Source organism: Silurus aristotelis (assembly GCF_946808225.1).
Source record: "Silurus aristotelis genome assembly, chromosome: 25".
In the NCBI taxonomy this organism is placed as follows: Eukaryota; Metazoa; Chordata; class Actinopteri; order Siluriformes; family Siluridae; genus Silurus; species Silurus aristotelis.
Window position 1 is genome coordinate 12,652,923 of NC_139598.1, and position 12,830 is coordinate 12,665,752.

Sequence of the window (12,830 nt, forward strand, 5' to 3'; positions counted from 1 at the left end):
TCTTGAACATCCAAATCCACATTTAGTCCGCATTTGCTGTTCTAATAACCTCCACTCTTCTGGCAAAATGTTTTACTAGATTTAGGAATGTGCTTGTGGAGATTTGTGCCTATTCAGCTAAAAGGGTCTTAGTCAGGTATTGATGTAGGTGAGGAGGCCTGGGGTGCAGTCAGTGTTTACATTCATCCCAAAGATGTTCGATAGGGTTGAGCTCTAAAGTAGGTCGTTCAAGACCTTCTCCAACACGTGTAAACTATATATTCACACAGGGGTATTGTCATGATGGAATAGGTTTGGGTCTTCTAGTTCAAGTGAATGAAAGATTTACTGCTACTGCACCAAAAGATCATATATTGTGTGTCTATAACTTTGTGGTAACTTTGTGTAAAAAAAAAAGCCATGTATGGCTGGATAAATCAAGTGCCCCATAACCTTTGTCCATATAGTATAGATAAATAGCTAGATAGACTGATTGATCACACACACTCATCTCATTCTTTATTCATCTCTTTTTCCTCAGAACAATGTCCCGGCCTGAAGGAGCCCAAGAAGGTGGAGGAGCTGCAGTCCAAGCTTGTCTGCTGCCTTCGAGAGCACCTGAGCTCCGGCGGAACTACAAGCGTGGCTGCAGCAGGCAAAGCTCCTCCCCCAGTGGCTGCCATTCTGGGTCTAAAGGCAGAGCTAAGGTCACAGCGCACTCAAGGCCTACAGAGGATCTTCTACTTAAAGCTGGAGGACCTGGTCCCACCTCCACCACTTATCGACAGGTTCCTGGACACACTGCCCTACTAATATAGACACGCTCCTCCCAAAAAAAAGCTCACCTGGGCCTGATTATAGGCTGAAGACTCACCACTGAGGATAGAGCCTGAATGAGAGACTTGCTGAACTCTGATTTTTCTCTTAAAAGGCTCCAGATGTACACTCTTTTCACCTCAGATCTGTGTCGGATAGTGTGTGTGTGTGTGTGTGTGTGTGTGTGTGTGTGTGTGTGTGTGTGTGAAGAAAAGCAACAAAGCTGTGCTTTTGGACCGTCGTTCTGTGTGTGTGTGTGTGTGTGTGTGTGTGTGTGTGTGTGTGTGTGTGTGTGTGTGTAAAAGAGAGAAATAAATTGAGAGATGAAAGGTGAAAGGTTTTTATTCAGTCAATAGGCAGTCAGTATGCTCACATACACGTACATCCAGTTACACGAGACACAAAGGACATAAAAAGAGTGTGAGTGCGAGAGTGTGTATACGCATCTCTGTGGAACGCTTGAGTCAGAGCGAATCAAGAGACGTCCAGACAAAGTGCATTAAATTCTAACCACCGAGTCACACTCTCAAAACTGCATACAAGTGCAATTTACTAAGTGCTATTTAAAAGAAAAAGAAATGAATTCGACAGAAAAGTAGGAAAGAAAATGCAGGAAAGAGTGTGCGTGTGTTCCATTTCTATTTCAACTCTAAATTATTTTAATACTACGGCTCGCCCTGTGAAATGAAGTAATGATATCAAACCAGGCAGATTTCTTATACACTGGTCTGCTCACTAACTCTCGTAACTCTTGAGCAAGTTCTACAGACTTGAAATGACTAGAGTTTTATTTTATTATTATTTCTGGATTTTGCAAACCTAGGGAATTTTAGGGTTAGGACTATAGAGCTAAGAGTGCAGGGGAGCATTTTGGGCTACAAGCACTTATTAAGAAAGGAAAGAGAGGGATGGGGCACGGAAGGAGGGAATGATAGAGCGGGAAAATGGGAGGGACAAAACATTCCGTGCTCATGCTCATGCTCATGCTCATTTTTTTTATAAGTTTCTATTGTTAACACCATCTATTAATATGGAGGACTTTGTTGCAAAAAAGTCTTTGTCTTTTATTTGTACAAAAGAAAACAGATTATATGCATGGTTTACTCTTTTTTCGCCTTTTCTTGCCTGTATTTATTTTGTTTGCGAAAGACGGCCAGCTCGTCAAAGGGCTCGGACACATTCACAGACTGGGCTTTTCCGCTAACTTTGCCCATAGGCAACCATTTGCGACAAATGGAGAATTATATAAATATATAAACAAATATATATATATATATATATATATATATATATATATATATATATATATATATATATATATATATATATATATATATATATATATACATTCACAAAATACAAAACTAATATTTTGAAGTGTTTTTATCCAATAGATTTTTTCAAATCTTGTGGTACAAGTTGTGCATTTGTTTGTTTTTTGTTTGTTTGTTAGTTTGTTTTTTGTTTTTTCTTTGTGGTTTTTTTTTCTCAAAGAAAAAACAAGATTACAAAAAAATGTCTCTTTTTGATTTGTTTGGATTACTTTTTTTTCCTCTTCGGTTCACTGGAGGCTCTGTTCAGCACTTTGAAATCATAAAGAAAAAAATGATTATTTTTGTCTGAAAGCTTGTGAAATGTCTTTTCAGTGCATCACTTCCAAAAGAAAAATGAATGGAAGAATCGAAATCGTTTTCATTGTAAAAGGCAACAATGATTAAAATCACACATATTTTCAAATAGGACAAGATTGCAAGCAGAGGTGCCCAACATTTTTCTATCAAATCTAACTTTTTCTAACTTGATTGAGAGCCAAAAGTAAATTTATTCATTATACCATACTGCATTGTATTAAAATGAAAGCGTTGCCAGGGTTCCACTCATTTATGATTTCATAATATTTAGAAACAAATAAATAGAAAACATTATTCCATAATCCGCTAACTAATGCAGTTGTTCAAGGTTTCCAAGTTTAATGAAACATTAAGTACAATAAAACCATAGAAAGAATTCCATTTATAGTGCAATAGAGATTGATGCCTATTAAAGTTATTAAAGCTATAAACAATACCGCCATATGCTTATAATATCAGTGACCTCTAATGAGATACAAAGCTGGTCCTGATTTTTTAATAGTTTTTCCGCATTGAGCTGCAGCTGACCTACTGACATTATGTAAGGTTCTCAGTTTACACTTCACCACTAAAGGTCTGCTCACAGAGGGAGGTTCTGCCAACGTTTTAGCTGCTTAAATATAGAACAAAAAAAAAATATGTTAAATGTTTAGTTAGAAATTAAAGTCTTTCTATGTCAAAGGCATTTTTTTCTTTTTTTCCCCTCTGCTTATATATGGAATAGTGAACCAAAACAAACCATGTTTGGGCATATCTGGTTTAAAGGAAACTGATTGGGGCCAGGAGAATTGGGGTTTTTCATTTCCTAAGCAAATAATTTGAAATAAAAAATTTGTTATATTTATTATCAGTTATATAAAAATTATAATCACAGTGTTAATGGTTGAATTTAATTGTTTTAACATCTGAAATCTTTTATGAATTCTAGAGCTATGAAATATAAATAAATACAAATATATATATATATATATATATATATATATATATATATATATATATATATATATATATAAAAATAAAACATTATATATGGTATGGAACATAAAAAAAATTTAAATAAATAATAATAATAAAAAAAAATAAAAAATAAAAATGTATACTGCTTTAGGTCACATTGCACAATGAAATATATATATAGTAAGCAAGCATAAAAAAGTTTTGCAAAAAAAATAAAAATAGTCTCTATGTTCCAGGTTTGGATTTTTTATTTTTATTTATTTATCTCAAATATACAATCCATATTTCTATATTATGTATATTGCTGTTAATTTGATCTTTAGAAAAAAAAGTGAAAAAAAAAACACAGCAAATGATGAATACATTCAATTTATTTTTAGGTAATTCTGGTAGCTTCTAGGTTTCATATCATAACCACAAACTATGCAATAATTTTTTGCAATATCATCATAATCAAGTACATTTACTGAAGTATTTCATTGCAGCAACAAAAAAAATCTGTTTAAGGTCTTAAAACATGCTTCCTTAGTTTCATACCCTAACCCTTGTCATCGAACCTTTGTATGTGTCTTTTGCTTGTTGTCCCCTGAGACCCCATTACACTGATAGGGTAAGAGAGCATTAAGTATCAGGGAGGGATGGTGATTTTGGGGGGATTCCTTGAATGAGAGTGAGCAGATCAGGCCTCCAGGCCTCGTTAAACCCCATCGATCCGCATGGTGACATTTTAGAAGCGAAGTACACACAGACACACATTTCAAGCACACACACATTTCGAGCACATGCACGCACATTGACCTGGCTGCTCATTCTCCGTCTCTCTGCATCTCTTTCTTTCTCAGTCTTGACATGTGAACAGCAAGTGCACCACCCATGCACACACAAACATACACATGCAGTAAGTAAAATGCATGCTTGCACACACCCACTCAGTAAAATGTCATGTTCTTTTTTTTTTTCTTAATTATTTCAAATCTTGCACTTCAAACATCTCTGTAATTTTCATTACACATGGTTTGCACGTGGATTGCGGTAAAATTGTATTAAATTCCACCTCATTATCTTCATACATAAAAATACACTGGCTGTTTAGGTTTAGGTGTGAATCCATTTCAGAAATATAACACATGGAAAGAGTTTAAATAAATAACCAAACCAGAAGTATAATTTCATACAAATAATATGAGGTACAAAAGATTATATAGACAAGAATAGGTGCTACACTGCCAAAACACTTTAAAATTATTATCTTCTATAAGATTACAGTAAAACTAAATCAAACATAATGGAACAAATTTTTATGTTTGAAAATAGTCTTGTGCAATTGGCAGAGTTTATCATTTTGCTGTGGATTTGTAAAAAAATTAATAAAAAAAGGCATTAAAAATAAAATCATTTCTAAATAATACATCTAATTATTAATATTAATCGAATCTTTTATTACAGCTGGTCAAGAAATTATCACACCGAATACTGTGAGAAAATTTGCGCCAGTGTTAACACAAACACTAGCATTTTCAGGGGAAGCAAAGATGCGTGTAGCAATATGAAGATGTGTGACTCATTTCTATACAACTTCTTTACAGTTGAAAAAGAAACGGATGCACAGCCTTCAAGAGGTCACCTGACTATTATTGTTGGCAGGTCAGATGCTAGTTAGCAGACAAAACAATCTATTCAATTTGATTTATTTCATTTTTATTTAACGGTGGACATTCTCAAAGCAGCTTTACAGAGATAAAGAGGTTCTAAAGTTGTCTAAAAGAAAGTACACATTTAGTGCATCTGTTTGTTCTTCTTTGTTTTTCTCTAATGAGTGAGTTAGTGGCAGATGTGGCAAGGAAAACTCCCTGAGATGATATGAGGAAAAAACCTTGAGAGGTACCAGACTTAAAAAAGAACTTCATAGATCTTTAGGCTGTTGATGTGGAACAGAGTGATCTCCAGTTGAAGTGAACGCCATCCAAAGGTAGGCATCAAAATGAATAGGGCAGAACTAAAAAGAAGAAAGGGACAGGAACACTGGTTTCTGAAGGATGTTTAACTCAACAGAGAGAGCAAAAGAGAGAGAGAGAAAAAGAGAGGAAAAGAAGGTTGACTAAGAGAATCTATTCTATACAATCTATTAAAATTTCTAGAGGAAAATCTACAGCAGTTAAAAAACCCAGCATTAATAAACAGTTCATAAAAGATTAAAACCACTGGTTTGCTTTATCAGGGACAAATAGCATTAACATTAACATTAGCATAAAATGTAGTAGTATTTTTCTCAGATATTCTTTTTATCTTTTTCTGGATCTGGAAAATACTGTACAGTCACTACAATAGGAAAACATGTACCCCTGTTTATGCTTGGCCACGAAATGATCCAAGCAGCCAATCATGTGGCAGCAGCACAATGCATAAAATCATGCAAATAGCTTCACATAAAATTACAGAATGGGTAATGTTGTGGATATCACTACCTGTGTCTTTTTGTTCCCTGACAAGCTGATTTTAGTATATATTTAGTATACAATCTCCTGAGTTTTTCATTGCATTTTCTACAGAATGGTTAAAAAAAACAAAAACATCCAGCGAGCAGAAGTTCTCCAGGTGAAAATGTCTATTCAACACGAGACATAGGGGGGTTTTAGACTGATGGCATTCTTTGTCTTAGCTTTTTTTCTTGACCTAGAAAACCAGTGAGAGGGTGCATTTTTTTAATAGAGGGTATAAGGCACCTCTGAAAGTCATGTTTGCTTACGTGGCCTGTTAAATGCTGTACGTCAGTGATTTCCAGATCAGAGGAAAGTGCTCGAACTGATTTGAGCAAACAAAGAGGCTACGATAACTGAGATAAACACTTTTTAGAGCTGTGATGAGCTGTAAAACAGCATCAAACTATAAGGCCCATTGTCTACCACAGCACAAGACAACGTGTTCCACTCCTGTTAGACAAGAACAGGGATCTGAGTTTACATGGGCTTATCCAATTTGGATAGTTGAAGACTGGACAGTTTAAGACATGTGTAGTATGTATCAAATAAAATTTCAATGGCTTTTTCAGCCCATCTGTGGTCATTACAGTAAACAGATGGCTAATAGGTACAACATTTCAACCTATTATTCAGATATTTCTCTTGAATCATAAAAATAATAGGCATTTTAGTAATAGTACTTTAGTAAAACTAATATGGAATACTACATCGATATAAGGAAGGCATCAGGTTTGTTGTAAATCTGGATTTGTCAGTAGCTCTAGTGAGTGAAAAAAGTACAACGTTTTAATAATGTTTAGAATCCTGCTGGTGTGTCCTAAAAGAGGTTCTCATTTTAGTCTGGTTCCTCTCAGTCTGGTTCCTCTCATGGCATCGTCATCATATTGTTATATTTTTTAAACACTGACTTGCTAATTAAAAATCTAGAGTGACATGTGGATCTTCAAAAAGCTTTTACAACAGCATTTTGTAATTTGTGCAAATTGTGTTTAATTAAGTTGCTAAAAATACTGAAAATTGGATGACTCCTCTGTAATTTTGTGAAATTTTTTGTTTTACATATAAGTTGGTCTATCGTGGTGGTATTAGATAAACTCTAAACTATGAAAAAACAGAATCATGTAGTAAACAAAAACGTGTTAAACAACCCAGAATATGTTTTTTCATATTTTGTGTTCTTCAAAGTTGCCCACCTTTCATTTGATAACAGCTTTGCACACTCTTGGTATTCTCTCAGTCATTAGGTAGTCACCTGGAATGGTTTTCCAACAACCTAAGGTGTTGAGTGCTTCTTGGCTGTTTTTCTAAAAGAAATAGCTCTTACATAAACTAGAGGTGTGTTTGTTGTCAGTGTCCTGTTAAAAAAAACAAATGATGGTCCTACTAAGAGGAAAACAGATGGGTTGGCAACTCGCTGCAAAATGATGTGGTAGACATGCTGGTTAAGTGTGTCCTCAATTTTGATTAAATCAGCGAAATTGTCATCAGCAATGCAGCCCTGCACCATCAAATCTCCTTCTCCATGCTTCAAAGTGGGAACCACACATTCAGGAACCATCTGTCCATACTCCTTATGTCGGACAAAGCCAAAAATCTCGCATTTAGACTCATCAGAAAGTTTTCCACTTATCTAAACTCCAAGGGCCAAGATCTTTTTAGCTTGTTGATGTTCTGAAATTATGGTTTATTTGCCACAATTTGACCATGAAGACCTGATTTATGCAGTCTCCTCTTAACATTGGATGTTGAAATATGTCTGCCACTTGAACTTGGAAATCTGCAGTTTCGGAGACTGGTAATTCTAATAAATCTTCTGCAGTTGAGGTAGCTCTTGGTCTTCTTTTTCTGGAACAGTCCTCATGAGAGCCTGTTTCATCATATTGTTTGGCAGTTTTAGAGACTGCACTTGGGAATACATTTAAAGTTCTTGAAATTTTTCAGATTTACTGAGCTTCATTTCTTAAGGTAATGATGGACTGTCTTCTTTACTTAACTGAGTGTTCGCGGCCATAATATGGATTTGTACAGTTGTTGCACTAATAGGACTATTGACTCTGTAGTCACCCTTTCCTCTGCACAAGACAAATGTCTAAAGCACATTAAGAAGGCAAGAGATGTCACAAACTAACTCTTGAGAAGGCACACCTCTGAACAGAAAACCATTTCAGGTGACTTCCTCTTGATTCCAATGAGAGAATGCCATGAGTTTGCCAAGCGGTCATCAAAGCTTAATGTAGCTACTTTGGACAATCTAAAATGTAAAACATATTCTGGGCTGTTTAACACTTTTAACTAACTTATAACTAACACTAAACACTATATCATTCCAAAAACACTGAATAAGAAGGACCAAAAACTGTACCTGAAAGTGGGAAGTCCGAAAATACCTAGAAGAACTGATGCTTGATTGTTGTTGGATTTTTGTTTTGCTAATTTACTTTCTAATTTGTTAATTAAAAAAAAATTAATCACACACTTCCATTTTTTTAACTATCAGTATTGCAGTGTGTGTGTGTATATACTTATATACAGTATATAAGTCAGTACACATATCAGTATTGCAGAATCTATTTAGGTCAGTTGAATCATCAGTAAACCACAACCTAGTCATAAACTATTTAACCTCATTCCATTCTGGAGGGGGTACAGGGCCATTTGTAACAGAACGAGCAAGTTTAGGACCAGTTTCTATACCATGTACATTTGTGATTATTTACTAAATATAATTGAAAATTCATAACATATCCTCTTTTAACTTTATACATCTGTATATACACTAGTATATATATTACACAAAAGGAGGTCCATGAAGATATGGTTCACTTGGGTTGAAAGGTCTTGAGTGGCCTACTATGAAGCTCTGATCTCAATCTTATTGAACATCTTTGGTATAAACTGGAACGCTGACTGCACCCCAGGCCTCCTCACCCCACATCACTGCCTGACTTTACTAACACCATTGTGGCTGAATGAGAAAAAAAAGTCTCCATAAGTACCACAATCTAGAAGAGTGGAGGTTATTATAACAGCAAATTTGAACTAAACGTGGATTGGGAAGTTCCAAAAGCATTTACAAATATTATGGTCAGGTGTCCACAAACTTTTGTCCTTATAGTGTAAATAAGCAGCTATTAGGAAGTTCCTAAAATGTAATACAACAACTAAAGTAATTCAAATAAAACAAAAAGGTGTTTTTCTTTTAAATATTGAACTATTAATGGATTATAGTAATAATATAGAAATTCATAGTTTTATTAATAAAGAATTATAGTGTTTTAAATACAAGTCATTAAGATATGAATCAAGTGCAACAGCAGCAACATGGCTTTTTAACTCCCCTCCAATTGACTTATCAGACATTTTCAATTAGTATAAACAAATAAATTATAATATTAGTTGTTTCTGTGTATAGAATATCATAACTCTGTGTTGAGCTGCTGTGCTGTGAGGAGGGCAATTAACAATAGAAAGAAAGCTGTTTGAACAATTCACACCTCTCCCTGATAACACTAGTACAGAGTGAAAACAGACAGCACATCCAAAACCTTTTTGATGGATTGTAGCTTTTAAAAATAAGCCATGGAGTGAGTGTTATATAATAAACAAGCACCCTATTATACCAAAGAAATAGTCCTTCCAGAAATAGCTGAAAAATAACATGTTGAAGTAAAGGATCAGATATAAAGGAGTCAAATGCAGGAGTCGTACAAATAGAGGCAGGTGGAAGGCAGCTTGGTGAAGCTGTCAGTCAGGGGGCAGGCAGATCGATCCGGAGTGACAGGTAGCAGATCCCCCTGGAGTCTTCATTACAGCCTTCTATTAGAGCAGGAGGGGAGGGGTTCGTGCACACACACCAACCATGTTTTGTGTGTGTGTGTGTGTGTGTGCACTGAGCGGCTCATGTAATATTGATCAGCTGTTAGTGAGTTTGTTGAGGGGGATCAGCAGGGCCGGACTCACGCTGTGACGAGTGGCAGCAGAGCTTTAACACAAGAATGAGCTTCGGCCTTCCTCTCCAAATGCTCCAAACACACACACACACACAAAGCAGTGCAAAGAAAAAAAAACAAGCAAGACATTGCTCAAGAGCTTCATTTAGGTTCACAGCAAACATTAGAATAAAAAAGTTTGATCTCTGTGACTTCATGGAATGGTTGTTGCTGCCAGATGAGCTGCTTTTTAGTATTTCAGAAACTGCTGATCTGTCAGGATTTTCACACACAACAGTCTCTAGAGTTTTTACAGAATGTTGTGAAAACCAAAAAACATCCTGTGTTCAGAAGCCTCCAGGCGGAAACACTTTATTGATGAGAAAGATCAGAGGAGAATAACCAGACTGGCTTGAGCTGACAGGAAGTGTAGGGTATCTCAAATAAGCACTCAAAATATGATGAGCAGTACAGCGTTTCTTAGTGCACAACATGGCCAACCTTGATAAGAATGGGCTACAACCATACAAGGTTTCACTTTTTTTACCCGAGAATAAAAATCTGGGGCTTTAATGGGTACAGACACATCCAAGTTGGGCAGCTGAAAGACCAAATTGGAGCAAAGCACTAACTATTTTCTGTGCATTCATGAGTTTACAGACTGCCACATTCGACTAGTGCTGGGTATTGGGTATTGGGTATTAGGTATTGCCATCCCTCCCATTTAAGAATCATGGCCAGTTGTGCTTTCTCGGACTTCTGATCTTAATATTGAACAGTGGCTGAACAAGGTCTAAAATTTGTTTGGTGCCCCCCAAAAAATAATGGTTTCCTTTCAGTGACCCTGCAATAGACTCTGGATCCACCATGTTCAAGCAGAAACGAGAATATTATTACAACATTACCGCTGTACTGAGTCATAAACGTGTCGTTGTAATGTCTACACACTGTGCGGTGATGTTGCTGCTATGTGAGGTTATTTTTCAGATTGTATCTCATCGTTGAAGAGTTTCAGTTGAAGAGGTGTGGACATTGATGAACATAACAGGAATGTCAGGGTGATCCCTCATTAAAGGTTTATAATGCCACCCCCTCCTCAATCACACGCCGGGACTCCCCCGGCGGGGTAGAAAAGAGAGCGAGTGGGCAGATCGGTGGTGGAAACGGGGGTGGACAAGTGAGAGACAGAACCACAACATGGCCTTTTTCATCTGACTTTTGTGGCACTAGTTGAGATTGACATCTTCAGACTGTCTCCTTGAGAGTTCGTTTTCGTTTCTGCCGCAGGCACTTTCAGTTTTTCCATCCTCCCACTACTTCTCTTGCTCTATCGCTGTTTCTTGCTCTTTTGCTGTTTTGTTGTTTTTCTGGACGGGATGTTTTGTTCTCTGCGTGTTTACACGGCCTACATAAAAGCTCAGGGACCCGATTGAACAGTTTATGATTAATTAGATTATCAGAAGTCTGGAGTTTTAAAGTAATAAATGGCTAAAAAACCTATTAAATTAAAGGTCATAGTCAGCCTGGATTTGGAAGTGGAGTACACCACAAACTAGACTGATGAATCATATAGGTACAAATTGTGATCAGCCATATGCGCTTCTGTGGCTTGACATAATATAAATGCGAGAGAGTTTCAATATAAACTGAAATCTCAAAACGATTTTTTATCGTTCTGTTTGTAAACTCGGTGTTATCTACGGTGTAGGTTTATGAAACCTAGCTGTGTGGGTGATGCTTTTGTTGTCTCTTTGAAAACGGTGGTTGTGTATGACCCTCTTCTTTCATGTGTTTTTGCGCGTGAACGCGCGTGTGCGAGTGCAAGTAACTAAACCCATAGTGCCAGAGCTTTTCAAGAAGCCCTAGGGAGCACCAGAAATAAAATGTGCATGAGAGCGAGAGTGAGGGTGATAGAAAGCACACAGCGGGCTTTGGTTGAAGCTCAGTTCACACATGTGGTTGATCTGCTGGTGTTCTCTTAAGCCGGAAATACTGATCACTAGGGCCCAGAGGGAGGAGCAGGTGTGTGTGTGTGTGTGTGTGTGTGTGTGTGTGTGTGTGTGTGTGTGTGTGTGTGTGTGTGAGTTTGTGTGTTTATATATCTTCATGGGAACCAAATGGCCTCACAAGAATCGAAACATCTGATCATTTCAGATAAATATTACAAAAAAGAAACTAAAAGAGCCAAAAGGTTTCCCTTCGGTTACTGAGGCAAAGGTCGGGGCTGGGTTAAGTTGTGGGCATTGCACTAATTAATATTCATAACCAGTAACTTTGTAATGTCAGTGAAAGGTCCTCACAAGGATAGGTGTTTTCTTGTATATGTCTTAATAAACTGTACCATAATTACTAGGGATCAAGCTCAAGTTCATGTTATTTGGTACTTATACTTATATAATACTTATAGTATAGTATACTATAGTATAGTATAATACTTATAGGTTCAAACCCCAGCATGGAAAGCTGCCACCTTTTTGCCCTTGAACATAACCCTGAACCCTCTCTCTGCCCTGACCCCAGCTTTACAACAAGCTGAGATATGCAAAAAAAGAAAAAAGAAAAATACATTTCACTGTGCTGCAATGGATATGTCAGAAATAAAGGCTTTTTCTACTAAAAGAAAAAGGTATTTACTTATTTAGCATTAATAGCAATCATATTCATAGAGATGTCACTGTACATTTTATAGATTGGTTGCTAATGTGAGCTGCTAGCAATGAATTCCTCATTTTTGGTATTATGTATAAGATCTTATAGTGTTTAAACAGTAGGAAAGAAAGCGAGTGCAAGGTGCTATGAATTGCAGCCTGACTTGCGAGGAAGCTTGCATGCAAAGAAGCTTGCAGAAAGCTTGCATATCAGAGTGCTCACAAACTGACATGACAGTTTTGCATGTTCACTTCACTTACTAATAAATATGTGCTTTTATAGTCTTACACAGTCTTATTAAATCACGAATCGGAAGCCGGTATTGGAGCATTTTTATTTGCATAAATACAAGATCATCAATATCGTAGTACCAGTACCAATGAGATTCA

General features: G+C 36.5%; 1 protein-coding gene across 4 annotated transcripts in view; it reads left to right on the forward strand.

Moving 5' to 3' along the window:
* Nucleotides 1–2,420, forward strand: part of nr4a3 (nuclear receptor subfamily 4, group A, member 3) — a 29,882-nt gene extending 27,462 nt beyond the window's left edge. For all 4 annotated transcript variants that reach the window (XM_083529950.1, XM_083529948.1, XM_083529949.1 and 1 more), the window contains one exon: nucleotides 521–2,420. In XM_083529950.1, the coding sequence (XP_083386076.1) occupies nucleotides 521–792 (272 nt within the window). In that variant the 3' untranslated portion in view covers nucleotides 793–2,420. The remainder of the gene's footprint in view (nucleotides 1–520) is intronic.
* The last annotated feature ends 10,410 nt before the right edge of the window (nucleotides 2,421–12,830 follow it).